The following is a 26,959-nucleotide window of genomic DNA, read 5'->3' as shown; positions in this document are numbered from 1 at the left end:
TTTTCTTACAACTCAGACACAGACAACATCAGACGAAAAGAACTACCTAATCATCAATAAACAGACAATAATACAATTCCGAATACGAATACAAAAGAAAGAAGAAAAAGAAGAAGGGAAAAGAGAGAAGAGAGAAAAAAATAATAATCAACGCAGGGAATAAGAGAGGAAAATGGTCGCCCGTCCACTCTAATCTCTCTATTATTCTTTTCTGGTCCCTGACATGAATGCTTCCACCCCGTCGACGAGATCGTCCTCGTCCTGCTACACCCCAGCCGTTCAGCAGTCGACTCGGTGGACGGCATCATGGCCTCCGCGACCACTCTTTCGTGCCCCGACTTCCAGTTCATCTGGTCCAAGCGATTTGAGAAGAAGTGCATTGCTTCGTAAGTCCTTTGGTTCGGTTTTCTTGCTGCCTTACCTCTTCTTTGTTCGGCTGTAGAATCCGCTATCGGATGTCAACCAGCCGACCGGGTCATCTCATCGATTATCGATTAACTATCGAAATTTGATCGAATCTATGATCAGTCATCAGATCGATGGAACCGCTGTGATGCTAACTTCTGCAGTGACTCTGTAACTCAAGAACTCGACATCGAATACAATGAACTGGCTCAGACTTGGGAGATCTTCCAAGACAGTCTCCCCGCAGAAGATCAAGTTGACTTCCAAGAACGCCCGCAGGATGCTCGAGATGTCTTGAGCCTGGTGCGCAATGTGCAGACCGTCTGGATGTCGACTCCCCGTCAACGGGTCTTCAGCCTTTCCATGACTCTCTGCGACCGTTTCTTATCTACCTTTGATTCTCACTCGATCTTATTGATGACTCTTCCTGAATGTGAACTCTATATTTCTCTCTTTTACGGCTCTCTGCAGTCTCTCATTAAGGTATGCCTGGTCTTCTCATGGACTTCCCTGCATACTAAATAGCCGTCCCAGGCATCCGCGAATTACCCCAGGATCATGGAAGGTCTGGTCAAAGCTCTCGTGGAAGTGAATGAATCCATTTGCTTGCCCATCAGAGAGACCCATGTATCCGTCCAAGACGCCATTCCTTCCATTGCTAGATTCTATTCGCTGACATTCTTTTTCCTGGGGGAATTCATGAATTGGTATATCAGACGGTCCAAGTGCCAACTGTTGAAGAGCCCCAGTCAAGATGTCTACTTCGACTTTCAAAACCTCGTTTGCAGCATCAGAAGCACCGCCAAGGAAATTGCACGCTGGCTCGCCGATGGAATGGACCTGGACGACCGTCAATCCGAGGTGAAACGCTGCATCATGCAACAGAATGAATCGTATCTCTGGGAGGAGGCTCGATTGGGTCAGGTCGGCCTGCAAGGTTACGAACGTCGAATCGCCTCACAGAACACCATCACCCGCCAGCTCATCTGGGAAATCCAGCACAACGCCGCTCAACGACTCAAGATGACCCAGGAAAGGGAATCGCTCCTCTCACAAATGCTAGAGTCAGCAAGCCAACAACTCCATCCCGTTAGCGAACAAAACAGCGGAATTGCATGCTTGACGACAGCAGCTGCACAAGACTTAGGTACGCAGGACTCGCCAACGACGGATGATGGACTGGCAGACTCGGCTGACAGTCTGATTCAAGACACGTCTAGATTCGAATCCAAAGGCTCCAAGCGCAAGTACACTCGGGTCGAGCTACAATTAGCCTCAAAACATCTCCAAGACTACTTTGACAGTGACGACCAAATTGCCGATTTTGAGTCAGACGTCGAGGTCAATGCTGAAGGCAGTGTCGTAACATCGCTACAGCAATGGGCCACCAATCCACACTCGCAGGTTCTGGCGGTTGGAGGGTCACCATCCACCGCATTTCCCAGTCCTGTCGCCCTTATCTCGGCTTGTTACGCATGCTTCGCTCGCCAGGCCCAGCTACCGATCATCTCCCATTTCTGTTCTCTTCCAACCCGGACGGTCGAAGGGATAAGCTTGTTCGAGCAGGGATTGATAGCCCTGACTTACAGTTTGATTCGACAACTGATTGATTGTTTGCCGCCGGTTCTCAACTGCGACATCACCAGTGGCCTTAATCCTGAACGGTTCCGTGCCTTGGACGGCACGCTTACCAGCTGGAAAGAGGTTCTATCCTTAGTGGATATACTATTGCAATATGCACCACCGCTGCTGGTCTGCGTGGTTGATGGTCTGGATGTGATTCAAGATTCGTCTACGGATTTACATATCCGCTCCTTGGTGCGAGTTCTTCTGACCCATACCAGGCATCGGGCTGTTCCGAATCTGGGTGGGCAAAAGAACCAGCGAGTACTGCTCAAAGTATTGTTCACTGTCGCCGGACGACCAAATTCACTCGTGGAGACTTTATCGGAAAACCAACTCATCCTGAGCGAGTCGAATCGGACCGACAAACCAGCCACTGCAGACTCAGCTTTAACCTCGGATCTCGGGGCCGTCATGATGAATGCATGAAAAAAATATATAAAACTACACACAATTGTCATGGGCAGGTGTTTTCTTTTCTCTTTCCTTTTCCTGCTTTTTATTTTAATTTTTTTTCACGGATCGATTCATCGATAGAATTACGCGCAGGCTGTTCTTGGATACTTACAACATTGATTAGCGACGGACATATGGATATCATTATGGGATGGGAATTGTGTCATATTCCTTTTAGTAACATGTTTTTTACTTCTTTTTCTTTTCTTGGGGGGCACTTTTGAGGGATTCGTTCACGATGATCATGGGTACGACAGAACCGACAATGAGACTCGTCTTCACCTTTACCTCACCTCATCTCATCTCATGCTTTTCTCTGGGCTGGTGCCTTTCGGATTGATTCGATTGTATATTTGTAATGATATTTCCTTGTGGAATGGGTTCTACGAGTTTGTTTTCGGAAAAGGTTTCCCGTGGGGATACTTGACGCCTGAATACTTTATGTAGCCATAGTTTCAAAATGGAGATATCATTCTAGTGTTATGAGTGTTTGTGATGGTATTATCGTGTTGTGCCTTGGAAATCATCATCAGATCGAGACCGGCGCGGGGAAGACAGGGGTTGATATACCGACGACGCAGGACGGGGAGGATAAAGTTATGAAAGATGGGCGAGATGGAAGGATCTAGAGATGTTCTATGATTTCATCCATTCTTCCATCTGATCTGTGATGAGTGTTCATGTTGTCAGCATCAAAAACTACCCCACGGAGAAGGTTTTCCGTATTCCCCCGCATTATCGACAGATTCGGAATTATTTATGCGTTGAGGTTTAAAAAAAGGCTTCAACGTCGATTGAATTCGACCCCTCCATCTCTCCTCATCTATCCAGTCTGACCATCCGTCAATATATATCACACAATGAACGGAGTCAACGGACATCAAAAAGCCGTGCCAAACCGGCTCTTCGCCAGCACCGCACCGCAACTCGACGACTTTAAGAAAATATGCTCCCAAACCACCAACACATCCACCTACCCCTTAGCTGCATCCATTGAAAGGAACATCCCCATCTACGACGCCTCAGCACTGGATGTATCCTCTCCCGACGCCGTCCAGAATGAATGGCATCACGCCCTCGCCAGCGGCCCGGGCGTGTTCGTCCTCAAAAACATGTACAACACAGTACAGTACGACACCATCCTAGCCTCGACAGACGCTGCCTTCCAGCGCATCATCAAACACGAACAGCAGATCACCGGCGCAGTCAAAGGCGACCATTTCGCCGCCGGCGGCCGCAACAACCGCATCTGGAACTCCTTCAGCAAACACGCCCTCGACGACCCGGCCTCCTTCGTCGAGTACTACTCCAACCCGTGGCTGCGTCTCGTCAGCGAGACCTGGCTGGGCCCAGCGTACCGCGTCACGGCGCAGGTGAATATCGTCAAACCAGGCGGCGCCGCGCAGGACAGCCACCGCGACTACCATCTCGGCTTTCAAGTCGAAGACAGCTGCTCAAAATTCCCCGCCGCGATGCAAATCGCTTCGCAGTATCTCACGTTACAGGGGGCCGTGGCACATAGCGATATGCCGCTGGCGAGTGGGCCGACGCGATTCCTCCCCTTCAGCCAGACATATCCGCCGGGGTATCTTGCGTATCGGCGGGAGGAGTTCCGCGCGTACTTTCAAGAGAACTACGTCGCGTTACCGTTGTCGCTGGGCGATGGGGTATTTTTCAACCCGGCGCTGTTCCATGCGGCTGGGGCGAATGAGACGGCGCTCGAAGATGACTTCCATCGCAAGGCGAACCTGTTGCAGATTAGTAGTGCGTTTGGGAAGCCGATGGAGACGGTGGAGACGGTTCCGTTGATTAATGCGTGCTGGGATGTGATGAGGGAGAGGTATCGTACTGCTGGGGGGTTGGATGGGGGATTGGGTGATTTTGTCAAGGCCGTGGCGGAGGGATATCCGTTTCCTACGAATTTGGATCGAAGACCGCCGGCGCCGAGTGGGATGGCGCCGGAGAGTGAGCAGGAGATTGTGATGAGGGGATTGGAGGGGGGATGGGAGAGAGAAAGGGTGGTGGAGGAGTTGGAGAGGATGATTAGGGATTCGAAGGCGTGATTTGGATGGTTATGAGTAAGGTATATAGACGTGAAGATCAAGAATGACGATGATAGACAGTGATAAGCTGGTATGCAGGCTGGTATTCAGTTAACAGCAATATTCATTGATATACAGAATTATTATTAAGATAATGACGAAGAATAGAAATAGAAATAGAATCAGCTGATATTAATTAATATTAAATAAGAAGAAGATGATGATGTCCAACGTTATCCGTTAAGATCGATCGCCACGATCAACATTGCTAGTCGATCGACCATCTCTCCTCCTCCATAGTCCATTCTTTCGATCATCAAGAATGCCAGCTTCATCCATTCCAGCGCCCTGGTAACGCGATGCCAAACAGCGTCTCTGGTTATTATCCAGGATGGCGTGGCGTTTGGTTCCTGGGATTGTGAAACATTGAGAGGGTCCGTCGAGGCCTTTTCGTCCTTCTTCGCCCCGTCTTACATTTTTTCTTCGCTTCCTTTCGCTTCTTCTTCATCTTTTTCTTTTTTTATCCCGGATTCTTCTTCCTTTCCTTAATTCTTTCTCTCTATTTCTCTTTTTTTGACTGAATTCATTCATTTCAACATCGTCAATCGTTGCTTTCCACTCTCTCTTTGTCCCTCTTTTTTGCCTCTATTCGACCCACTCTCTCCACTGCGTCCAGCCTTAATTCCTGCTTGACAGTTGGAACTAAAAGACCGAGACAACCAGGACAGGAAAAAAAAAGCTTCGATCCTCCAATTGTGTTGAGCATCGCGCAAACCCCCTCTTTTCATTGCGATCGCTCATTTTTGTGTTTGTGGCCACTGGCTGCCGGCCAGCTAGTTAGAGCACGCACTATCTAACTACTACTCTATTTAAAACCTTCCCGGATTCCCACTTTTTCTGTCCTTTCTTTTCCCTTATGTCTGGTCGCCCAGGTATGACTGAGAAGCGATTGTCTATACACCGTTTCCAACCGCTTCCTGATCCCCCTCCAGAGGAAATGGGGAACCCTAATGATGCCACGATCGACATCCCATTAACCAGTGTCTCGAGTCGAGGCCAAACTGGCGCTCGCAAGGGCAGCGGGGTCACACCCGTTTCTACAAACCATTATGAGCCCCCAATGGCGGACATGGCCGAGCAGAGCGGGGAGAAGTCCAGCTTGGTTGCTGGCTCTGGTCTGGGTTCTGGACACGGGCCTGGTCGACGCAGGAGAGCGACAGATGAGGACAAGGGACGGTCGTTGGAGGAGCCAGAGGATGGGACTATCACGCGCATGGGACGCATCTATCAGGCTATTCTCAATTTCTCCATTATCACTCGTTATATGATTTACGTGACGCCGATTGGGCTGTTGATTGCGATTCCGATTATCGTGGGTGCGACGGTTGCGCAGGACGTCAAGATTGGAGGCGTCGCGCTGCACTGGTTCTTTACTTGGATTGAGGTCGTGTGGTTGAGTCTGTGGGTTTCGAAGATATTCGCTCACTTTGTGCCTTATGTGTTTCAATTCCTGTGCGGTATTGTCAGCTCAGGGACGCGGAAGTATGCGCTGCTGCTTAGGGCTTTGGAGATGCCCCTTTCCCTGGTGGCATGGTTGGTTGTGTCGTTGGTGACATTTTTACCGGTATGTTTGATCTTTTTCTTCCTGGAAAGAGGGAGCATCTGTCAGCTAATTCGTAAAGATCATGACTATGAACCCCTTGAACAAAGCAGAGGGTGATACCTCCGTCAAGTCTTGGGAGAAATCAGTGAAGAACATCCTGTTCGCCCTGCTCGTCTGTAGCTTGATTTTCCTTGGAGAAAAGACCATAGTGCAGCTCATCTCGGTCAGCTACCACCGGAAACAGTTTGACGCGAAGATCAAAGAGTCCAAGCGCAACATCTACTTGGTTGGCCAACTCTATGAAGCCTCGCGCAACATGTTTCCCATGTACTGCAAGGAGTTCCGCGACGAGGATGCCATCATCTCCGACACTTTCCTCGGTGCCGCCACTGCAAAGCGACCAGGGTTTGAGCGGTCTGGAAGCGGCGTCCCATTGAGACTGATTCGAAACGTTGGTCAAAACGTTGGTCGCTTTGGAGACAAGGTGACTGCGGCCTTTGGAAATGTCGCCCAGGAACTCACGGGCAAGCAAGTCTTCAACCCGACTTCGGCGCATTCGGTTGTCACCCATGCGTTGGAACGTAAGAAGGCATCTGAGGCTTTGGCCCGTAGAATCTGGATGTCGTGTGTCATTGAGGGTCGAGAGGCCCTCTACTACGATGATATACTCGAGGTGCTCGGTGCTGGAAGGGATGCAGACGCCGAAGAGTGCTTCCAGATTCTGGATCGCGATGGCAATGGCGATATCTCTCTCGATGAAATGATCCTGGCAGTGACTGAGTTTGGGCGTTCGAGGAAGGCTCTGAACCACAGTATGCACGATGTTGATCAGGCGATCCACGTCTTGGACAATCTTCTGCTCACCGTAGCGTTCATCATCAGCATTTTGGTTTTTGTCTCGTTTGTCACAAGTGGATTTGGCACCGTCATCGCTGCTGGTGCTACCTCCCTGCTGTCTCTGAGTTTCGTCTTCTCCACCACGGCGCAAGAAGTCCTGGGCTCGTGTATCTTCCTCTTCGTCAAGCATCCCTTTGACGTTGGTGACCGCATCGAAGTCAGCGACAAGCCCTATGTCGTGGAGCGCATCTCCCTCCTGTTCAGTGTGTTTCGCAGTGTCACCGACCATCGCATGACCCAAGTGCCAAACGTCGTTCTCAATGGACTCTGGATTGACAACTTTACCCGTGCCAACGCCATGCACGAGCAGCTGACCATCCCCGTCAAATTCGAAACCACCTTCGCCGACATCCAATGTCTCAAAGCGGAAATGGAGAAATTTGTCCGCGACAAGGACAACTGCCGTGACTTCCAACCTGATATCAACATCGAAATGGTCGGTGTCGGCGACATGGACAAACTCCAACTGTCCGTCGATATCCGCCACAAATCAAACTGGTCCAACGAAACCGTCCGTGCTGCTCGTCGATCCAAGTTCATGTGCGCTTTGGTTCTGGCCGTGCGCAAGATCCCCATCCGTGCACCTGGCGCAGATGAGGAGGCCCCGGCAGATGATGATGACAACAACAACAACGACAAGCCCGACTCTGACAACACCAATGACAAGACCCCAGCTGCAGCCGGTCCAGCAGCAGCCTCCGGTCTACTCGCCAGAAACGGCACCAACGCATCAAGCACCTTGCAACCCCAGGGCAAGTCCACCAGCATCGACACCACCCGCCTTTCAACCGGAACCATCTCCCGTCGCGGCGCACCCACCCACGAGACCGAAGCAGCCTACGCAGACCAACTCAACGTTCGCTCCCCAGCCATGGACCAGTCGCGCGACGAGCAAGAAACCGAACCCGATCACTACCAAACGCCCACCGGCTCACCCCGCAACTCGCGCCAGCTAAGCGTCAACTCCGGCGCCAACCCTTTACTCGCTCGCGAGCCCTCAACCGGCCGTCGTAAGGGCGGCACCACCCCTCCCGGCCCTGCTACCTACGCTGGTGTCCCCATCATCGCTCGACCGATCCCTCCTCGTCTCCAGCGCATGTCCGCGACCCCAACTGCTTCAAACACAGCCCTGAACGCACCACAACCTCCCGCAGGGCTCTTCAACTACCCCACCAACACTAGTTACTACCCTCCCCAGGAGACACCGTATGCTAATGCCGACACGCACGAGTTACCCACTACTACAGTCCCGTTGGAGGAGAGCCAGCCTTCGCCGATTTTGTCTTCGCCGAGTGGCTTGCAGGTGCCGCCGTTGCCTCCGGCTCATCGGCATAATAACGGAGAACAGATGTGGACTCGGCCAGCGCGAGAGTAATATGAAACAAAAAAAAAAAAAAAAAAAAAAGGGAAATTGGGATATATTTATGGGAAATTAAAGAGTTTGGGTTTTTGTGCGTGTGGTTAATTGTATGTATATAGTAGGTTGGGTGGGGACATTTACTATATAATTTTACTTTAAATTTCAATAAAGAAGAGAGTGAATTATTATAAGACATCTATGTTTGATTCTTAATCTATGGTACAATAGTATCGCATTTACCCATCAAGACAGACAGTCATAGTCGTGAAATGGATAGTGCACAATATTATTTCGTCTCCTTCCAGGGATAAGACACCTGATCATCCTTTCTCACCCAAATCTTCGTCTTGCGCTTGTTCACGACATGTTCCACAAATGCCTCGCGGGTATACTGGGCCCTGAACTTGCGAATCCATCGTGGATCCCACAGTTCACTGGCGATGCCGAGATCCTTACAGCAGCGCACCAGGGCATTGGATCGACATCCCTCCGTTGCGGTGGGGATACCGTCGGGCGAGAAATAATCTTGTTCACCGCGGGCTACCGAGACAAGTCTAACATGGCCACTCGATTAGTTTCATTTTATCCTGGAAAAGGATGGGTGACAACATACCGTCCATGGCAAACGAGCGCATACTCCCTCGTAACCGTCTTGGGTGTAACGATACTCTCACTTCTCGGCACCAGCCCCCACGCGCCTGGTCCAAACGCCTTATTCAGAATCCTCCGGTACTTAATCTCGGGCAGGTAGAGGATCCCATCGGGCTTGATCTCGACTTCTTCGGGGTCTGTCTCGGCGAGGAGGATATCGGCGGCTTCTTTGGGGAAGGGGGCAGCGCTGAGGCCGTGGAAGGAGCGAGTCCAGTCGATTTTCTCTTCGGGGGTTGAGTCAAGCTCGAGGGGTTTGTCCGAGAGGCCGGTTTTGGAGATGTTGGGTGTGGTTTGTTGGTTGGGGGTTGAGGAGGCGATGGTGGCGGCGCGGGCGGCGGCTGGAGTTGGGGTTGGTGCTTTTGGTGTAGATGTAGTTGATGAGGTGGATGTAGTAGAGGCGGGTTTGGGTGTTGTTTGTCCGTTTTGTCTGGTGGGAGTTGAGCTGCTCAATGATCGTGTGAAACGGAGGTTGGACGCATTGTAGCCGGTGGGGAGGACTCGTCGCGAGCTGAACCGCGAGGCAGAGGCGAGATTGACGGTGTTTGTCTTTGGCAGGAGGGATTCTGCCGTTCGCAATGAGCGAGATAGACGGGGGAGAGACATTTTTTTGGTGGATTTTGGAGCTGTAAGATGATGCTGGTGGGAGCTGAGAGCAAGAAGAACCAAGAAGTCCGTATAGTGTCACGTGATATTAAAACAACGGCCATAGCTGGTACATTGCCCGAAATCCAGGAAAAGATGTCTATTTTACATAAAGTACAGTAGAGAGAGGAATAATTCAGATAGAGCAGTTGGACACTCGTAATGGATGGTATCTCCAATGCGTCTCAAACGTCTTTTGTCGCCGTTCGCTGGTCATTGCCCTGGCGCTTCCAACATTCGCGAAATGCCTCCATCTAGAACAGACAAGTTAGTGAGGTGTATTCTTCACTTTCATATTGCTATTCAATTCCAGGGATATTGTTCAAATGCAACGGTCGGTTCAATATTGAACTGCGATGCCCGGTAGAAGAGCACCTCCGTCCAGCCCGCAGACAGCAGACGACAGAACAAAACTCACCTCTTTCTTGCAAATTCGCCAATCCTTCTTTTCATAGTAGCAGTCATTCATTTTCATATTCTCAGCTAGCCATAGTTAATATGAATATCATCCCACTCGTCCAAGACCCCCAACTACTCACCTGCGCAGCCGGTGCTGAAGATCCGCTTGTCCCTAGACCAGGTTGATTCCGTCAGCGTCCCAACACGATCAATTCTTCCCAACACCCAAGACACCTTACCAGTCATCCGGCTCATCGTCATCCACTTCTGGTACAACGGGGGGATTGTCTTCTTTCTTGGACATTGCGACGATATTGCACCAGGTTGTGTCGGAGATCAAGCGTGAAAGTTAGAGGGGGAATTTCTACTTGAGGTTCTTCATTCCCCGCCGCAAGATGACAACAGTGACACCCAACATAACCGGGAAGAAGGTCAACGTCCTTGTCTATTCCGGTTTGACCATCCAGTTCTCTTGAAGCAAACCTCCTTCTAACCACCGATATCATTATACAGGCAATGGAACTACCGTCGAATCCGTCCGACACTGTCTCTACTCCCTCCGCCGCCTTCTTGCCCCCCACTATGCCGTGATCCCCGTCACGGGCGACATGCTCATCAGAGAGCCATGGACGCTCACTTGCGCATTACTTGTGATCCCCGGCGGAGCAGATCTAGGATACTGCCGAACACTCAATGGCGTTGGTAATAGAAGAATTGAACAGTTCGTCCAGAGAGGAGGCGCTTACTTGGGCTTCTGCGCGGGGGGCTACTACGGCTGCCATCGGTGTGAGTTCGAGGTTGGCGACAAGACCATGCAGGTTATTGGGGAGCGGGAGCTTTCTTTCTTTCCCGGGACATGCCGAGGAGGGGCGTTCGAGGGGTTCGTCTACCACAGTGAGGGTGGAGCGCGAGCGGCCGAGCTCAAGGTATCCAAGGATGCATTGAGTGTTGGAACTGTGCCGGATGTCTTTCGGGCTTATTACAATGGAGGTGGCGTGTTTGTCGATGCATCGAAATATGCCGATAAAAAAGTGGAGGTTCTTGCCAGCTACACAGAAGAACTCAACGTTGACCCTGGCGAAGGCGCTGCTGCTGTTATCTACCGCAAGATTGGGGAGGGAGCCGCTATTCTGACCAGCCCACACCCAGAGTTCGTTTGCTCTAGAATTGTATAATTGTGTTGGATTGCAGCTGACAAAGTCCAGGTTCGCAGCTGCCAATCTCGATAGGAACGCCAATGGTCCGGAATATGCCAAACTGGTGGACGCTCTGGCTGCCGACGACAAGTCTAGGACCGACTTTCTGAAGGCTTGCTTGTCCAAGCTGGGCCTACAAGTCAGCCAGGATACTACGACTGTCCCTTCTTTATCCTCCTTGCACCTGTCTGCGGCCGATCCGGCTGACACGGAGACGTTCTTGTCATCGCTTGATGATGTGATTACCAAGGATGGAAAAGAAAAGTACCTGAAGGATGAAAACGATACCTTTCGTATCGAGAAATATGGAGTGTGGAGTATGGAAAAACTGGAGGAATCCCTTCCTGATGATTCGAAGGAAAGCCCAAAGGACGCTGCTGAACCAGGGATTGTGGATTACAACGCGATTCTCAAACGCCTTGTCGTTCACGACGAGCTGCCATCTTCGAAAATCACGCCTTATTTCAACCACCATTCCTTTTACTCTAACCTGAAGCAATACCAATCCCAATCAAGGGAGGGGGCTTCAGAATTCGGTTCGCATATCATGTACGGCGAGGTCATCACCAGCACGAATACTATTCTAGAAAAGTAAGGCCTTTCGCTCGCCAGCTTCATCATTTCCGGCTGACTTTTCTAGGAATGCCCAGTTGCTTCGGCGGTTGCCGAATGGCTTCACAGCAACGGCGACAACCCAGATTGCTGGAAGAGGACGAGGCTCCAACGTCTGGGTGTCCCCAGCAGGATCTCTTATTTTCTCAACGGTGGTGCGCCATCCGGTCGAAAAGTTACAATCCGCACCTGTCATTTTCATCCAGTACTTGGCAGCAATGGCCATTGTGAAAGGGATCAAGAGTTATGATAAGGGCTACGAGAATTTACCGGTTAAGCTCAAGTGGCCCAACGACGTCTGTAAGTCAGAATTAAGGTTCTTACGACATGGAAGTATGGAACACTAATGAACTCGTGTCAGATGCATTGGACCCGGAAAACCCGGAGAAGCAAAAGTATACCAAAATTTGCGGGATCCTGATCAACTCGCATTTCTCTGGAAATGAATACATCTCCGTGGTGGGAATTGGCATCAATGCCACCAATACATCGCCCACAACATCTCTGAACGCGCTGGTCTCTCGCTTCCTTCCGAACAGACCAGCACCCGTCACTCTTGAGAAGCTGCTTGCGCGAATCCTCACTACGTTTGAGGAAATGTACATCCGGTTCCTCCGGACAGGATTCGACAAAGGCTTCGAGGATATCTACTACAGCGACTGGCTGCACATGCACCAGGTGGTGACGTTGGAGGAAGAAGGGGGAGCCAGAGCGCGGATCAAGGGAATCACACGGGACTATGGACTATTGCTGGCGGAAGAGTTGGGGTGGAACGATCGTCCCACGGGGAGAGTGTGGCAGCTGCAGAGTGACAGTAACAGCTTTGACTTTTTCCGGGGGTTGGTAAAGCGGAAGATTTGAACATAATAGACTCAAAGTTGGAGTTTGACGATACATAGTTCGTGGATAGTCGATAGTATATACCAGAAATGAGGCATGACTGATGGCTGATGAATGCGTATGAGCCGTTCCGTGGATGTTCTAGTGGTTCCATTCCTAATTTTTATGGCTTCATTGAGCTTCGCATCCTCGGTACGGTCAGGTACGTGGCTGGTAATGAATCAGGCGGCCGCGCTAGTCTACACCTGGAAAAAACCATGATAAGCACTATCGAAGTATGTTGATTGCTGGCCAATTGAGTGCAACCCATCTACTCTGCCACAATCATAAATTAATAAATAAGACATACAAAAAGAATACGTAATAACTAATAAGTAGTTAACAATGCATCTACATAAACTAGAAGATCTACGCATAACCGCCGGCCCTGACGCCTGAACTAGGCAAATAATCCTTCAGGAAGCCCGCCAAAAGTCTCTTTTTCCAGATAAGGCTTAGCCAAGACCGCTTGTATTGATTTGGCTCTTCAGTCCCCCTGTCGATTCAGCCACAATACCGGTACGATACACATACAAAGACAGCTAAATTAAGATCTGCCAAGGCGGTTTGGCTGGGGGACCCAGTAACAGGGCTGAGTCTGGGCAACGTGGGTGATGACTCGGGGGGTACGTGGCGGTTGATAGGACTCCATGAATAGTATCATGACGATATTGATGGAAGAAATAATAATGGAATAGACACAGATTTGAATAGAGTCAATACCTTGTATCATAGTATGTAGATAGATAGATCACTTAACGCTCAACGGTTGACCGCTTCAGCTCTCAGCCCTTCAGGTCTCCTGACCCATCCCATTTCTTTCAGCCGGTAATACACTAGTGAACCCGGGCGTGTGCCGATTCATCCATCCATCCAATTCCAACCCCAGGCAGCGCCATTATTGTTATTTATTATTTTTAATTATTTTATTATTTTAATTATTATTTATTTTTTTTTTGCCGATGGTTCGTTTCAGTCGACGTTAAAAAGCCGCCGCATCCCCAATCTCCAGCTTGACAAGTTCTCTCATCTCTCTACTATCAATCACTACTTCTTTATCCACCTTCAAACACCTACCAACCATCTATCACAATGTTCGGCAACTGGTTCAAGTCTTCCAAGGAGGAGCCCACCGAGGCTACCTTCAACCCCAACACTCTTACCATGGAGCAGCCTTCCAGCCCTGCAGATCCTACCAACCAGCAGATCGTCTCCGAGCAGCCTGTATGTCTTTTGTGATATATTTATACCCATTGTCGATCCAGAGAAACTAATGAACATCAGCAATCCCAGGAACAGATGCAGCTCCGTGGAGGTGGTCAAGGTGGTGGCATTTGCTGCGGAATGTAAGATAGAACGACTCTACTCTATTTCTCCAGTTTGATACTGACTTGAATAGTTGCGCCGGTCTTGCCTGCTTCGAGTGCTGCGAAATCTGCTGCTAGTTTATGATTACCGAGAAAATGCGGAATGAAATGCGATCCGGATAATGTTTGACGGATTTAATTGATATGGTCCATGTCGCTATACCTACATTGTCTAGTTCTTTATAACTTAATGGATACCCTCTTCGGATAATTTGGATATATATTGTGGATATTGTAGGCATTATTTATCGTGTCATATTATGATTATATTTCCAAGGCTGTTATGATGAGCCTAATCACCGAGGCAAGGGTCTGATTTTCGCAAGGCCGTTTTGAGAGCTGCATCAACGTCACCACGTCGAAAACCTGGGGCACGTCCGAGAAGTCGGACATTCCGTAAAAGTGCTATTCAGTAAGAGTCAGTTTCAGGTATCAGCAAGGATGAAACCACCAAACTTACAGTTGAAAAAATGCTCCACATCTAGGACGTAACCCGACGCCTCTGTATTGCCATTGCCTCCCCAGGGTTCTATGAGATCATCAAGCAGGGCTTCATCCAAAAGGTCAGCAGCCCTGGAGCTGCGTCGGTTGGACCATCGATGGGGACCATAAAGCAAGGGGACTGTCGATGCTGGAACCTCAACTAGGTTTGACGATTTGTCAAGTATAATCCCCATCTGCTCGAGATAACCCTGCACATCATGACAGTCGAACCAATCCCCATCCAGATCCAGTCTTTTCAGCTGGCTTTCTATGCGTTCATCGGTGTCACATGCTGATGCACCAAACATCGACTCCAACACGCGCCTAAGAATCCGTCGTGGCACTCGCATATTGTCTGGATATTTCGGTCTTCCGTCGTCACCTGTCCGGGGATAATGCGTCCCGGCACCACCGATGCAGTAAAACGGGATGAATGTCAGTTCCAGTGGGGCACTGACTTCACTTCGTAGGACTTTCTGAAAGTTTCTTTTTACGACTTGTTTCTCTGCGATGCAGGGCAGTAGCCCGAACACGCGGATGATAAATTTGGGGTCTGATTGCGGATCGATCAGCCAGCGGTAGGTATGTTCGAGGCAAAATCGTTGCAGTTTTCGATAGAAACCAGCTTCCTGAAAGCTATAGCTGTGGACGGTGGCTTGGAAGAGTGGGGATAATGGCGTTTCCCTATTATTATCAAGTTCGTCTTTCGACATCTGATATCCAAACACGTTGACCATATCCCGCTCTGTCCGAGGGCCCGGATCCAGGATAAACTCATCTTGTCCGAGAACATCCTCCCCAGACGGAAGACGGTCGAGGTGACTCTCATGTCGAGAACCCGGTGCTACTCGCTCCACCTCTGTCAGTATCCGGTCGGTCGTGTGCGACAGCAACGGGGTCATATTTGATTTGATTAGCGCTCGATCCGACCTCACTGTATCTTGAAAGTCCACGACGAGATCAGACACGTTTTGCAAAGCATGTTCGAGATCTGCCACACGGGACTGGAGGTTCTGAATGGTTGTTTCCTTCTTGAGTCGGTATTTCCGTTGGGCTCGCCGGACCTGCAGACGGCGTTCCTGTGACATGATCCATCAGGACGGTTCTTCTCCAGATATTGTCCACCCTTCCCATCGCCTGCGTAGAGAGTTCTCCTCGCATACCTCGTTTGGATTGGGATTATCTGCCTCTATTCGTGGACGGCCACGTTTCTTGACAGGGTTACTTGGCTCGTGATCTAGAGAGTCCGGGGACGCCGAAGAGTCTGATGGACGAGTCATCAGACCTCGTTTCAACGGGGTGGCAGGGACATCATGACTGTCTGCTGGAGGGGGCCTTGCTATTTGCCCAGAGTCCAGGTACGAGCGCGCCGACAAGATATGCAGAAGCTGTTGATTATCTGATTTTGGAGATGTCATCTGGCCGAGGAAGAAGGTGGTTGATAACTAGGTTCAACCCCACCGCGAAGGAAGAGGATTGCATGTGGTTGATGTGGGCGAGATAAAACAAGTCATGGACCTGGCGATCACTAATCCGCAAAATGGAACCTCGGCCCCCGTGGCGACGAGGCTCGTATTGCCGGACAAATAACATGAAGCTGTTCTCGATCTCCTCGATCGGGCCGTCGGTCACGCCGAAGTCCGACAGTTTCGCGTCGCCCAAGAACGACCAAGAGCCAACCTTCCCAGTTTTCGCTTCCCCACGACGGAGATGATCGTTGCTCCTTTGCCCCCATCCTCAATATCCTCCGAGATGGCATTTTGAGTGTGACCTGTTAGCTGCATCGACCTTAAATTATTGAGCTCCATCGTCCAGGAGCCCCTGCCCCATACTGACATGCATCGAATCATCTGCGTTTCATTTGATGCTTCCCCACCTGCGGCCGCAATGGGCCTCGGTCGAAGTCTTCTTCAGGGTTAGAAACCCGTTAGCAGCCATTCCTGTAACCTCACAATTTTTTTTTATTATGAACATGATGGCCGTCTTCTCTGTCGTTTCTCACATCACCTCTTTCTGTGGTTCAAGATGGCCCTCCCTTTCTTTGTGGTCGTCGCGGCCGCTGCGGTCGTCCTTCGCTTGCTCTGGTCCATTGTGACTTCGATTCAGCATGCGCGACGCGCTCGTCAGCTGGGCTGTGGCCCAACCTTGCTTTATCCCAGTGATCCATTGGGAATCAGCACTCTGAAGGAGTCTCTGAAGGCAGACAAGGAAAAGGACATTCCTATGTATACCCAACGTCGAGTCGATTTCATGTCCGACCGCGAGAACCGATATGTGTCGACCTTCCGCGTGCGTACTATGGGCCGCGAGAATCTCTTCACCTGTGACCCCAAGAACATCCAGGCATTGTTGGCGACTCAGTTCAAAGACTTTGATCTGGGTGCTATTCGACAGCACTCTCTAAACGATCTTCTGGGAACTGGTATTGTACGTACTCTATGGTCCCCTGGTGTGTTTTTCCTACTCTTCTAACCCTGCGTCAACAGTTTACAGCAGATGGCGAGGATTGGACCCGTTCGCGAGCTTTGCTGCGACCTCAGTTTACCCGTGATCAGATTAGTGATTTGGACTTGGAGGAACGTCATGTTCAGAATGCGATGCAAGCACTACCTGTTGCTGCTGATGGCTGGTCTGGCCAGATTGACATCCAGACCATCTTCTTCCGCCTTACCATGGACTCTGCCACCGAATTCCTATTTGGAGAGAGCGTTGATAGTCAACTGGCTGCCCTGAAGGGAGACAAGTCGGCTGCAGAATTCCCCTTCTACTTCGATCGGTCCCAGTGGTACGCCGCACAACGTGTTCGTTTCGAAAAATTGCATTGGATCGTGAACAACAAGGAATCTCGTCACTCCGATAAGCAGGTGCACTCGTTTGTCGACCGCTTCGTTGACGCTGCTCTCAAGGGCGTGCAGGATGAAAAGACCAAGAAAGACGAAGAGAAGCCTTCCAACTACGTTTTCCTTCACGGACTGGCTGCTGTCACTCAGGATCCTATCGAACTTCGCTCTCAGTTGCTCAACATCCTTCTTGCTGGTCGTGACACAACCGCCTCGCTGCTCAGCTGGACCGTGCTCCTTCTGGCCCGGCATCCGGAAGTGTTCCAGAAACTCCGTAAGATCATCGTTGAGGAATTCGGCACCTACGAGAACCCCCAGAACATTACCTTCGCTTCTCTCAAGTCTTGCCAGTACCTTCAACACTGTATGAACGAGGTTCTTCGTCTGTACCCTGTTGTGCCTATGAACCGCCGCACCGCCGTGCGGGATACCACTCTTCCCCTGGGCGGAGGTCCCGACGGCTCGCAGCCAGTATATGTGACCAAGGGCCAGGCCGTCATGTACAACGTGCATATTCTACACCGCCGAAAGGACCTCTGGGGCCCAGATGCCGACTCTTTCATTCCCGAGCGCTGGGTGAACCGCAAGGTCACCTGGGACTACCTTCCGTTCAACGGTGGCCCGCGCATATGCATTGGCCAACAGTTCGCCTTGACTGAGGCTGGATACGTTCTGGTGCGCTTGTTGCAGCGCTTCGATGGAATCGAAGATGTTCATCCGGAACAGAAGATTCGTCACGGTTTGACCTTGACCAGCTGCCCAGCTGACCTGGTGACTGTCCGCTTACATGCGGCTTGATATGTAAAGTCATCAGTATGAGTTATGATAATAGACCTGTTCAAAAGTTTTCATTCCTGTGCTTGCATTCTTATGAATCAATCTGTGTATTGCCTGTACTTCGTATCAAATACTATATAGACGCATATATAAATGACAACAATCAATCATCTTACCTTAAAACACCTTCAGCTACTCCGCAGTCATACTCCACAGAGAACGCAAATATCCCTCCCCTCCCCAAACCGGATCCAATGGCATCGGCACACCCCCAGTCTCTCTCCGAACAGCCTCCAAATCCACCTCTTCCTTCCCAGTCTCCGACTTCCAACGCGGCGATCCCTAAAAGCCTCGTTAGAACCAACACCGAGCCCAAACATAGAAACCAGAAAGACAACTCTTACAGCCGGAAAAAAGGACATATATCGATACTCCCCTTCATCAGCAACATTCGAATGCGCAGTCCCAGCCGGATGGACAACGACATCGCCTGCGTGGAGTGTGAATCGGAGACCGGAATTGGGGGTTTCGATGTCTCCTGTTCCGAGGCCCATGAGGACTTGGGATGTTCCGCTTATTATTCCTTTTATTTGTCAGTAGGCACTGTACTTGGTGGTATGTATGGGTTGGTAGGTAGGTAGCAACCATAGCATTCATGGACATTTGGATGGAAATGTCGTTTGTAGATTGCTTTCCAGACAGGGCCCTATCGGTCACATTTAATAAATCAACCCATATGTATGTACTTAGGAGATTCGGTGATGAAGTGAATACCTTCCTCTCCCATCCATGGTCCTCGATAAACGCCTGACACGATTCCTCCGTCAACGGATCGGGGAGGACATTTCGATAGACCAACACCGGGAGGGGACTGTTGGGTGCGTATTTTGTGGGAGGGAGAAAGTAGGTTTCTGGGACTGTGGATGTTATTCTTGATAAGGATGGTGTTTTGGATATCACTTTTCTTTATTCGAAGATATTTTGATACTGGATGTGATGGTGGAATGTGAGGGAGGGGGTGTTGGATGGATAGATTTGTTATATACGAAGTGTCAAACGGATCTTTTTCCCTATCGGGGTAAGGAGTTGGTGACCTATCTGTGAGGGTTGGTTAGGGATATTTCGTATTTAAGCATCTCCAACGATATAATCGTGCTATGAGATTATATTCTGGTTCATCTTGCAGCATGGTGGAGTGTATCAGGAACAAGGTCAACTGTGACATCAATATAGATTGGCCTTGACTGCATTATACAGATACTCATCTCATATCGATATACAAACCTCCAGCCTCGGATGCCATACCGATAAATCTAGACCGGTGCGGGGTTCAAGATATGTCATAGCTAATCACTTGATGGTTCTCCGCATATGCACCTGACTCAAAACCAAGGTTGATTCAATCAAGTCAAACTATTTTCTCAAGTAATATACATGAATCGAAAAAAAATAAATTTCACAACAAAGACAAACCGTCTGTACCAATCTCTCTGTTCGACTCAGCTATGCCTTACATGCACTGGGAGTAGAAGGTGTTCTGCTTGACGCAAGTGTAAGGGCTCTGGCAAGTAGTCGGTCCAGTCCAGTCCTGGCCACCGCATTGATAGTAGCGGTTCACAAGACCCGAGCTGCTCGCAGCAGGCACGCTGCTGGTCGAGGATGGGATGGACGAGCTCGAGGCTGTGAGGAACGTAGTAGGCACATAAATCGAGGCCGAAGACGGAACACTGGGGGTTGGGACTGCCGGAGTGGTGCTGGGGAACGCTGGCTGGCTGGATGGGGTAGGAGTACTAATCTTCACCTTGGTGTTGGCGCTGCTCGCGGAGCTGGTGCTCGAATCGCTCACAAAGTACTTCTTGAGGATGGGCAGGTAGGTCGAGTATGCCTGGCCGTCCTTTGGCTCCAAGTTGTACATGTAGTCACCCCACCAGGGACCGGCAGCCCACCATTCGGCACCCATCCAGACTTCGCTGTTGTCGGACATGTAAGAGAGAAGTCCCTCCACTGCCGTCTCACAGTCTTTGTTGACACCGCCAGCAAATTCACCAAGGAATCCCTTCTTGTTGTTGTCCTTGAGCCACTTGGTGGCCGTCTGCAGACGCTCCTTACCAATAGTCGAGCTGACACAGGTTTCAGAAGTACCAGAGCCATCCGAGTCAAGGTACTGGTGCATCTCATAGACGATCTTGTCTTGAGGGTCGGTCAAACCCTTCAGGTTGTCATTGGTGTCGGCCCATTTCCAGGCACCAGAGTACGAGTTGCCCTCGACGAAAATATACTGCGTCTTGGCTCCAGCAGCTCGGATACCGTTGATGGCGGCCTGGTTCAGCTTGAGGACCAGGCTCTGATCCATGTCATGATACTCATTGTCTGCAAATGCACGTTAGCTTATCCCAAGATATCACGCTTCTTGGTGATCATACTGGTATCGAAGATGACCTTCTCATTCGATGAGAATTCACCAGCAACGGTCTTCCAGAAGGACTGGAAGTTGGAGGTGGAAGTGATGATGTTTCCAGAACTTTGTTCACATTATTAGTTCTATGGTAGCCGAGCACAAGGCCAGTGAACTCACTATCTTCCGTAGTTGTGGGGATCAAGGACAGCGTATGCACCGCCCTCGGTAATCGACTGGACAGTCTATGCAATATTATCAGCCACATTGAGCTGCACCGGAGCAATGGCCACTTACCGATTTCAACGCCTTCAAGTATGTGGCGTCAGGAGTGCCGGTCATGTCATCAGGCACCAAGCGCTCCATGAGGAATGGAACTCGGAAGATGTTCATACCCGCATCTCTCAGGGTCTGGATAGAGCTGGCGTTGGGCCAGGTGTAATCGGTTCCCAATTTTCCAGGAATGTTAGTCTCGCCAAATTCGGCACCAGATTCATTGGCGCCGACCCCTATATTCGGTTAGGACAAATTTTCAAGATATCCAGTCTCTTGACATACAGGTGAACCCATTAGCGCGCTTCTTGACGGCATCACGCTTCGTGGAAGAAGACGACGACGACGCGTGCACCAGGCTCGCGGCGCTGGCCGCCATGATCAAGCTGCCGAGCTTCATGTTGACGGAAAAGAATGTTTGTTGAGTTTGTCAGGTAAAAGAAAGAAAAAAAGAATCAAAAGTTAGGGAGTGGGAAAACAAGAAGCCAGTCTTGAGATACAAATGAAGAAAGGACAGTCGTGGATGTATGTCGGGGCTGTGGTCTTTATATACACTCCAGATGAATACAGACTACAGAGCATAGCCTTGGAGAACCCACCCACTTCACTATCGTAGTATATTAATTTTTCAATCTTCCGTATAGGGCTAAACTCCGTGTTCCTGACACAAGTTGGGCCCAGTACCCAGATGGGCTGAACAGGCACCGTTTTGATGGCCCCATTCATTCAAGCAGCATATTCGTAGCGGGATAGGAAATCCTTGTAGAATTTTCACGGGGTATTGGCGCTGTTTTCCATTAAGACATATTCAATTTATCTCGAATTATCGATGCAATAACCTAGAGGGGCTGTGGAAACAATTGCAGCGGTGTGAGTTGTTCCAGTGACCTGACCAGTCTCAAGCAGTTAACTAACAGCCAATCTTGAACTGAAAGAGATCCCGTCCTCTCTCATCCATATTGAACGGAAAATTTCATTCCGCGACGTATTCAGGATCGTGGGGCAAATTCAAACGCCGGGCAGTTGATATGATCAAGATGAAACAAAATGGGGTTTCAAAAATCGCCCTCCGTGGCGGAGAAACATGGCGCATTTCCTGACATCGATACTGTAATAGAATTAGCATGAACAAGAAGGAAGCTAAAGTACTTTTTTGTGGACTGGAGATTGCTGATCATGATATTTCATGATCAAGTCGATTTGAAGATCTGCAGTGCTGGAAGTCAGAAGGAATTTGACTGAGACAACGATTCGTGAAGACCCCACTAAGGAAGGGTCACAACGGAATCTGTAGGGCATATCATGACCCTCATTGATATAGTTCGATTCGGTATTGAAGAATCTTCCAGTCAAGGATCCTTGTTGAGTCTCGAAGAAAAGCAGCGAGGGTGTTATCCGCATGTGTCGCCATATTCGTGGTCGATTCGACTAACGCAGTAGCTGCTATGAATTGTGTAGACACTCTTTAAGATATGGAATGGGTCGATTTCTCGTCAATATTGGATATGAGTTTCAATGAGAATGCGATGGCCTGGCCCTGGAGAGATGTTGGTTGGAAACGGATTGGGGACGGAGGAAAATATCCGCCAGAAGAAATCTTGCCTGCCAAATTAGGATCAACCACCTGACTTCCATGTGATATTCGAGAGCAAGGGAATCTACAGGACGGGAATAAGGAGTCAAGTCCTAATCTGGTTATATTAAAGCTTGGGTTTCGTACTCGCTAGTCATGACGATCGAGCAACGTCCGAGAATCATTAGAAATATTTGCTATCATCACTCATAAAGATCGTAGGCAAAACAAATCTCTCTAACAAGGCACTATGGGGATTCAGTAGGATAAATATCAACGAACGCTGTACTGCTATTGACCAACTGTGAATTCAATTGATCGATCCCCTTTACCGATTGGAATAGCATTCACGTCATTATCGTAGAGAGTCCGCTCGAAATATCGCACACGCCCACCCTCACTCACAAGGATTACCGTCTGCTTCTGGGTCCCGTAAGCGCCCTGGGTATAGCTTGGGTCTATCCCGGGAGTCAACTTCGAGGTGCCATCCGTCACCTTGTCTTCAAGACAAGCAGCCTCCACTTCATCGGCAGTTTTTTTGGTCTCATCCTGAGACCCTATGACAGGAATAAAAATGCTATTCCTGAATAGATGAATGTAGGATTCGGTAGGTGCATCCTCTGGAAGCCTGGGGAGCGTATCTGTGTTCAGAACCTCAAGAAGTCGGTTGATAAGCCCATCCTCGTCTTCGCCAGCCAGCACGTGTGCATCAATGGCCTCTTTTGTAAGCTTTTCCCCGTTGATTATTTTCGGCCACGAACGGTCGTCAAAGCACGTATTGCTGAGCCCGAGCGTTTGATTCTTTTCCGTAGCAACCCATGAGATGTGGTCGATGTCCTTCGAGCGGTTGGATATAATAGCCAGTGGCTCATTGACATGACCACAGACCAGACTGAAGCCGCCGACCTTTTGGATCATGGAGTTCTCAATCATGTCGTGAGCAAAATCCCTGGTGGTTCGCTTGTGGTCAGGGGCCAAGGTGAGCCAGCTGTTGACGATAGTACCCCGACTTTGTACTCCCTGGGCCTGGTCGGATGCAGTCTCCCGGTAGTTCGTTAAGACTGCCACTTTGCCGTCTTTGGTGACTCCCATCCACGTTCCTTGCGTAGCCCGAGCTAGATCGCGCGACCCCAGGACATGAGAGTTTGGTGCTTCCCACCAGTCGACGGAGGATGTTGGACGACGAAGATATTCCTAATAATTGTTAATTCAAGGTGCATCTGACCATATGGTCATTAAATGGTCTCATCGCATACATCTCTATTGTCGATTATAATCAGAGGATAGGACGGGTGGGCCGTTGATATCAGAGCGATACACATCTTGATGTATTAGTTTGCGAGCGCAGGAACAATATTTATTAATAGGTTTGACAGAAAAGTCTCAAGAGAAATGGTATTTAGAATGTGGTTTATGAGGTAACAAATGGGTCCAATTATGATGCAAAAGCACGGTGGCAAGTCGGGGCTTCGGTTGAGTCACCCAAATTCAAATAGGGTACCACTGTCAGATAAGCAACGTTCAAGGTATCGTGAGCAACGTGTACAAAATAGCGTCGTCGTCTTACTTTGCCCAGGATCTCGTATTATCAAAGATGATTGTTGGGCTGCTGTGCATGGAAATAGAAGTGTTGACACCTGAGGTCATCAAGAGTGGGAAACAACCGGCAGTTTATCTGACCGCCCTCTGTATCTCCTCCCGCCGCTTCCTTTTTTCTGTCGTCAGATTCAGGGATTGCAAACCCAGAATTTCTCAAGGCCTATCAGAAAAGATTGGCTGCAGTTGACAGCTACTCATGAATCGCTGCTTGGGATAGAGACATTATGGCGTTTATCAAATGCGAGGGACTTTCAAGGAATATATGCTAACCGCTCAACAGCGTCACCGAACAGATCCAGTAAGTCCGTTCATCGCGCAAAAGAAACAGTACTCTTTCTGAAATTCAACTGACATATGTACAAGATCTTTAGCTTAATTAGGTCGTTTCCCACCGAATAACCACGTGTAGACTTCCATGAGAGCTGCGATATACCCAAGGCATCAAATAGGACATGAGCGAAGCATCAAAAGGTTGGCAGAGGAAAATTAAGCATAATACTGTGGTCATTGGAAGAAGCCAGAGCGATTGAATGTACTCGAGCGGCCCTGGTGTACCTGTGCTCATTGAAGCACAGATTCTGGGACGCCCACCGCTAGTTTTGTCGTTCATTGCATAATTCCCTTAAAGACTGGATGAGAATGACTTGTCCTTCACCGTATGGGATGTATCTTTGGAAGCATGGACGATCCTTGACTGGCTGTGCAGGTCAACGATTGAATGATAATGATGGGACGTTATCCGCATGCTGATAGATTCAACCTACTGTACCATGGCTCCCAGTCGAATGTGATCTGGCAGGGTAAGGTACAGTGTCGATCTTCGAACCGAGCTATGATGCATCATAGCAGATTTTCCCATCTCACTGCCGCTATGGAATTGATCTCAATTCCTTCCAATAATAAAACCATAAACATCTACATAGTACACACTTTACGGATTACTCCGTAGCAACTAGCGTATTGCCCTGGACTATTCAGGAGAAATGACATCAAGAACACCCTGATGCGTTACCGAAAGCGGTGCGGAGCGGCGGTGGCTCCACGGGGCTGTACGTTCGATTTAGGGCTGCGAACTATTATTACTGCCGTGGAGTCCGTCCGTCAGCTCCCCAGGCAGCGGTCAAATCCGAGCTGAAACATCCACTGGTTCTTTTTTTCTTCTTTCCCTTCCATCCCTTGAGGATTCTGTGCTTGAAAACCTGTCAGCAGAACCTTCCATCAATCAGGAATACATTCCGCTGCGGTTGGCCGTTTCCCTTGCATTGTTGGTCGCGTGAAGCTTTTCCTCCTCACCCCGCACTGCAGTCTTTCATTGCGATAAGATACTGTCTTCGATTGATCCTTCACCTTTCCGCTTTTCTACCGGAAAAAAAAGGAGTTCGAGGAAAAAATCAACATCTCAAGAATTACTGAACTAAGACTTCAAAATCATTCACCATGTTCGGAATTTTCGCAGACTTGCTGTCGTAAGTACATACACCGCCGGTAGCGCCGGGAGTTGCTGGCAATGCAATGAATCTCTCGTCACCTAGAAGAAGCGGTGTCCCATGCTGACTTCTGCGATTCTAATCTAGTTCGGGCCTGACTATTCTGCTTCCTATCTTTGCTTCCTACAAGGCACTCCGCTCGTCTGACCCCTCGCAGCTGGCACCATGGTTGATCTACTGGGTGATCCTTTCTATCGCGTTGTTGGTTGAGTCGTGGACTTATTTTATTGTCGGATGGTATGACAGTGCCTTTCGTGTCCGAAGAGAAACCGTTCGTGTTCTGATCAAAACTAACTTATTCCCCGTTTGATACAGGTTCCCATTCTACAGCTGGTTTCGTCTCTTTTTCTTGTGCTATCTCGTTCTTCCTCAGACCCAAGGCGCGAAGGTCTTATATCAGCAATATGTCGATCCTTTCCTCGCGCAGCATGAGCGTGAAATTGAGGAGTTCATTGTTAACAGCCACGAGCGTGCCAAGACCATGGGACTTCAATACTTCTACCAGGCCATCGATTTGATCCGAGAGAAGGTTCTTGGTTTGCCTGCTCAGAGTGCCGCAGCCCCTCCCCAGGCCGCTGGCCCTGCTGCTTACGCCCAGTCGTTCCTCTCCCGCTTCAACATCCCCACCGGAACTGGTGCTGCTCCAAGCCAAGCACCCGCTACCAACGATTGGTATTCCACTCTGACTTCGGCTGTAGCCTCTATGGCATCTGCTGGTAAAAGCCACGAAGACCGAGCAAATGAGCTCTCTGCAAGCGGAAACTTGTTCCCCCGGGAAATGGCCTCCATGTCCCCCTCCGAGAAACAGAAGTTCATCACCAACCAGCGCGATATGTTGGAAGTGCTGCGCACCGCATTGGCTAAGGAAGAAAGCAACCTGGGCAACCACGGTCAGACCGAAGATCATCTGGCGTATGGCGGTATTCCCTTGAAGAAAAACCGCAGCGAGAACTCGTTTGACCACATCGAGCATGAGGACACCCGTACCCCCGGAAACCAAGGCAGCAGTGGATGGGGATTGTTTGGACAGCAGGCCGGATCGTCTGGTGTGGACTTTGCGGCGAAGGCTGTGGATGAGCTTACCCGCTCGAGGGGACAGGGACAATCGTAAAGACGATTGATATCCAATGGAACAAGAACAGAACAGGGAATTGGTTTTCGGGTCATATGACTTTGGTTGTCTGAGTTAGTCGTGCTTTGTGAGATAGAGACAGCCCCCAAAAGTAAATATAGAATTATCTATCTTTGAATGCTGGCGATTCAGTACCAACCAACCTGGCGCGTAGAATCGCCTTGCCGCAGTGACCTTGCGTACATCCACCCCACAGCAAACGACAGCCTTGCCTAGTCAACTGTTATAATCCATCACCCCGCCGCGCCACCCCCTCAGCTTCTACTAA

General features: G+C 49.6%; 14 protein-coding genes across 14 annotated transcripts; 7 read left to right on the top strand and 7 right to left on the bottom strand.

Annotated features, from left to right (window-relative positions):
- Positions 1-306: 306 nt before the first annotated feature.
- On the top strand, positions 307-2,457 carry ASPWEDRAFT_119323 (uncharacterized protein; the record flags this gene model as incomplete). The annotated part of the gene is made up of 4 exons (XM_040828893.1): positions 307-386; positions 570-888; positions 940-1,552; positions 1,616-2,457. The coding sequence occupies 4 exons, from the start codon at positions 307-309 to the stop codon at positions 2,455-2,457; spliced, it is 1,854 nt and encodes a 617-aa protein (XP_040684793.1).
- Positions 2,458-2,901: 444 nt separating this feature from the next.
- On the top strand, positions 2,902-4,995 carry ASPWEDRAFT_682872 (phytanoyl-CoA dioxygenase family protein). The gene has a single exon (XM_040838961.1). It carries the CDS (start codon positions 3,345-3,347, stop codon positions 4,545-4,547), a length of 1,203 nt encoding a protein of 400 aa, XP_040684792.1. The 5' UTR covers positions 2,902-3,344; the 3' UTR covers positions 4,548-4,995.
- A 447-nt stretch (positions 4,996-5,442) lies between these two features.
- On the top strand, positions 5,443-8,401 carry ASPWEDRAFT_119519 (serine/threonine protein kinase; the record flags this gene model as incomplete). Its single annotated transcript, XM_040828912.1, has 2 exons — positions 5,443-6,150; positions 6,209-8,401. The coding sequence occupies 2 exons, from the start codon at positions 5,443-5,445 to the stop codon at positions 8,399-8,401; spliced, it is 2,901 nt and encodes a 966-aa protein (XP_040684791.1).
- Positions 8,402-8,687: 286 nt separating this feature from the next.
- On the bottom strand, positions 8,688-9,265 carry ASPWEDRAFT_95475 (putative mitochondrial genome maintenance protein Mgm101; the record flags this gene model as incomplete). The annotated part of the gene is made up of 2 exons (XM_040839605.1): positions 8,688-8,940; positions 9,000-9,265. Coding segments are annotated over 2 exons (519 nt in total), but the record flags the coding sequence as incomplete, so codon positions are not given.
- Positions 9,266-9,864: 599 nt separating this feature from the next.
- Positions 9,865-10,382, bottom strand: ASPWEDRAFT_176213 (uncharacterized protein; the record flags this gene model as incomplete). Its single annotated transcript, XM_040831472.1, has 4 exons — positions 9,865-9,933; positions 10,098-10,162; positions 10,219-10,250; positions 10,318-10,382. 4 exons carry the CDS (start codon positions 10,380-10,382, stop codon positions 9,865-9,867), a joined length of 231 nt encoding a protein of 76 aa, XP_040684789.1.
- Positions 10,383-10,473: 91 nt separating this feature from the next.
- ASPWEDRAFT_119274 (biotin--[acetyl-CoA-carboxylase] ligase BPL1) lies at positions 10,474-12,747 on the top strand (the record flags this gene model as incomplete). The annotated part of the gene is made up of 5 exons (XM_040828889.1): positions 10,474-10,531; positions 10,592-11,228; positions 11,284-11,865; positions 11,915-12,186; positions 12,248-12,747. 5 exons carry the CDS (start codon positions 10,474-10,476, stop codon positions 12,745-12,747), a joined length of 2,049 nt encoding a protein of 682 aa, XP_040684788.1.
- A 1,151-nt stretch (positions 12,748-13,898) lies between these two features.
- On the top strand, positions 13,899-14,215 carry ASPWEDRAFT_45068 (uncharacterized protein). The gene is made up of 3 exons (XM_040836431.1): positions 13,899-13,989; positions 14,050-14,111; positions 14,165-14,215. The coding sequence occupies exons 1-3, from the start codon at positions 13,930-13,932 to the stop codon at positions 14,208-14,210; spliced, it is 168 nt and encodes a 55-aa protein (XP_040684787.1). The 5' UTR covers positions 13,899-13,929; the 3' UTR covers positions 14,211-14,215.
- ASPWEDRAFT_45067 (bZIP transcription factor) lies at positions 14,165-16,125 on the bottom strand. Its single transcript, XM_040836430.1, has 3 exons — positions 15,779-16,125; positions 14,593-15,694; positions 14,165-14,537 (listed from the first exon to the last, which is right to left on the bottom strand). The coding sequence occupies exons 1-3, from the start codon at positions 16,031-16,033 to the stop codon at positions 14,425-14,427; spliced, it is 1,470 nt and encodes a 489-aa protein (XP_040684786.1). The 5' UTR covers positions 16,034-16,125; the 3' UTR covers positions 14,165-14,424.
- Positions 16,126-16,640: 515 nt separating this feature from the next.
- ASPWEDRAFT_162858 (cytochrome P450) lies at positions 16,641-18,253 on the top strand (the record flags this gene model as incomplete). Its single annotated transcript, XM_040829837.1, has 2 exons — positions 16,641-17,042; positions 17,102-18,253. 2 exons carry the CDS (start codon positions 16,641-16,643, stop codon positions 18,251-18,253), a joined length of 1,554 nt encoding a protein of 517 aa, XP_040684785.1.
- Positions 18,254-18,424: 171 nt separating this feature from the next.
- ASPWEDRAFT_119180 (cupin domain-containing protein) lies at positions 18,425-19,144 on the bottom strand (the record flags this gene model as incomplete). The annotated part of the gene is made up of 4 exons (XM_040828884.1): positions 18,425-18,574; positions 18,637-18,815; positions 18,878-18,938; positions 19,007-19,144. Coding segments are annotated over 4 exons (528 nt in total), but the record flags the coding sequence as incomplete, so codon positions are not given.
- Positions 19,145-19,742: 598 nt separating this feature from the next.
- Positions 19,743-21,300, bottom strand: egl3 (putative extracellular endoglucanase/cellulase; the record flags this gene model as incomplete). Its single annotated transcript, XM_040828939.1, has 5 exons — positions 19,743-20,602; positions 20,656-20,753; positions 20,808-20,872; positions 20,925-21,136; positions 21,186-21,300. The coding sequence occupies 5 exons, from the start codon at positions 21,298-21,300 to the stop codon at positions 19,743-19,745; spliced, it is 1,350 nt and encodes a 449-aa protein (XP_040684783.1).
- Positions 21,301-22,764: 1,464 nt separating this feature from the next.
- Positions 22,765-23,795, bottom strand: ASPWEDRAFT_119639 (NRDE family protein; the record flags this gene model as incomplete). Its single annotated transcript, XM_040828925.1, has 2 exons — positions 22,765-23,667; positions 23,730-23,795. The coding sequence occupies 2 exons, from the start codon at positions 23,793-23,795 to the stop codon at positions 22,765-22,767; spliced, it is 969 nt and encodes a 322-aa protein (XP_040684782.1).
- A 243-nt stretch (positions 23,796-24,038) lies between these two features.
- ASPWEDRAFT_45057 (uncharacterized protein) lies at positions 24,039-25,101 on the bottom strand. The gene is made up of 2 exons (XM_040836429.1): positions 24,436-25,101; positions 24,039-24,370 (listed from the first exon to the last, which is right to left on the bottom strand). The coding sequence occupies exon 1, from the start codon at positions 24,680-24,682 to the stop codon at positions 24,449-24,451; it is 234 nt and encodes a 77-aa protein (XP_040684781.1). The 5' UTR covers positions 24,683-25,101; the 3' UTR covers positions 24,039-24,370; positions 24,436-24,448.
- Positions 25,102-25,509: 408 nt separating this feature from the next.
- ASPWEDRAFT_54380 (HVA22/TB2/DP1 family protein) lies at positions 25,510-26,670 on the top strand (the record flags this gene model as incomplete). The annotated part of the gene is made up of 3 exons (XM_040838047.1): positions 25,510-25,538; positions 25,647-25,796; positions 25,875-26,670. 3 exons carry the CDS (start codon positions 25,510-25,512, stop codon positions 26,668-26,670), a joined length of 975 nt encoding a protein of 324 aa, XP_040684780.1.
- Between the last annotated feature and the right edge of the window lie 289 nt (positions 26,671-26,959).

Source organism: Aspergillus wentii (genome assembly GCF_001890725.1).
Source record: "Aspergillus wentii DTO 134E9 unplaced genomic scaffold ASPWEscaffold_8, whole genome shotgun sequence".
Lineage (NCBI taxonomy): Eukaryota > Fungi > Ascomycota > Eurotiomycetes > Eurotiales > Aspergillaceae > Aspergillus > Aspergillus wentii.
This window is presented reverse-complemented; position numbering and strand designations above follow the sequence as displayed.

Excerpts from the sequence above, each read along its gene's own strand:
- ASPWEDRAFT_45067 (XM_040836430.1), bottom strand. The coding sequence starts at position 16,033 with ATGACATCTCCAAAATCAGATAATCAACAGCTTCTGCATATCTTGTCG. Across the intron at positions 15,695-15,778 it reads ATAATCCCAATCCAAACGAG|GAACGCCGTCTGCAGGTCCG; the intron begins GTATGCGAGGAG and ends ATCATGTCACAG. Across the intron at positions 14,538-14,592 it reads TGTGGAGCATTTTTTCAACT|CACTTTTACGGAATGTCCGA; the intron begins GTAAGTTTGGTG and ends CTTACTGAATAG.
- ASPWEDRAFT_45068 (XM_040836431.1), top strand. The coding sequence starts at position 13,930 with ATGGAGCAGCCTTCCAGCCCTGCAGATCCTACCAACCAGCAGATCGTC. Across the intron at positions 13,990-14,049 it reads AGATCGTCTCCGAGCAGCCT|CAATCCCAGGAACAGATGCA; the intron begins GTATGTCTTTTG and ends AATGAACATCAG. Across the intron at positions 14,112-14,164 it reads GGTGGCATTTGCTGCGGAAT|TTGCGCCGGTCTTGCCTGCT; the intron begins GTAAGATAGAAC and ends TGACTTGAATAG.
- ASPWEDRAFT_682872 (XM_040838961.1), top strand. The coding sequence starts at position 3,345 with ATGAACGGAGTCAACGGACATCAAAAAGCCGTGCCAAACCGGCTCTTC.
- ASPWEDRAFT_45057 (XM_040836429.1), bottom strand. The coding sequence starts at position 24,682 with ATGAACGACAAAACTAGCGGTGGGCGTCCCAGAATCTGTGCTTCAATG.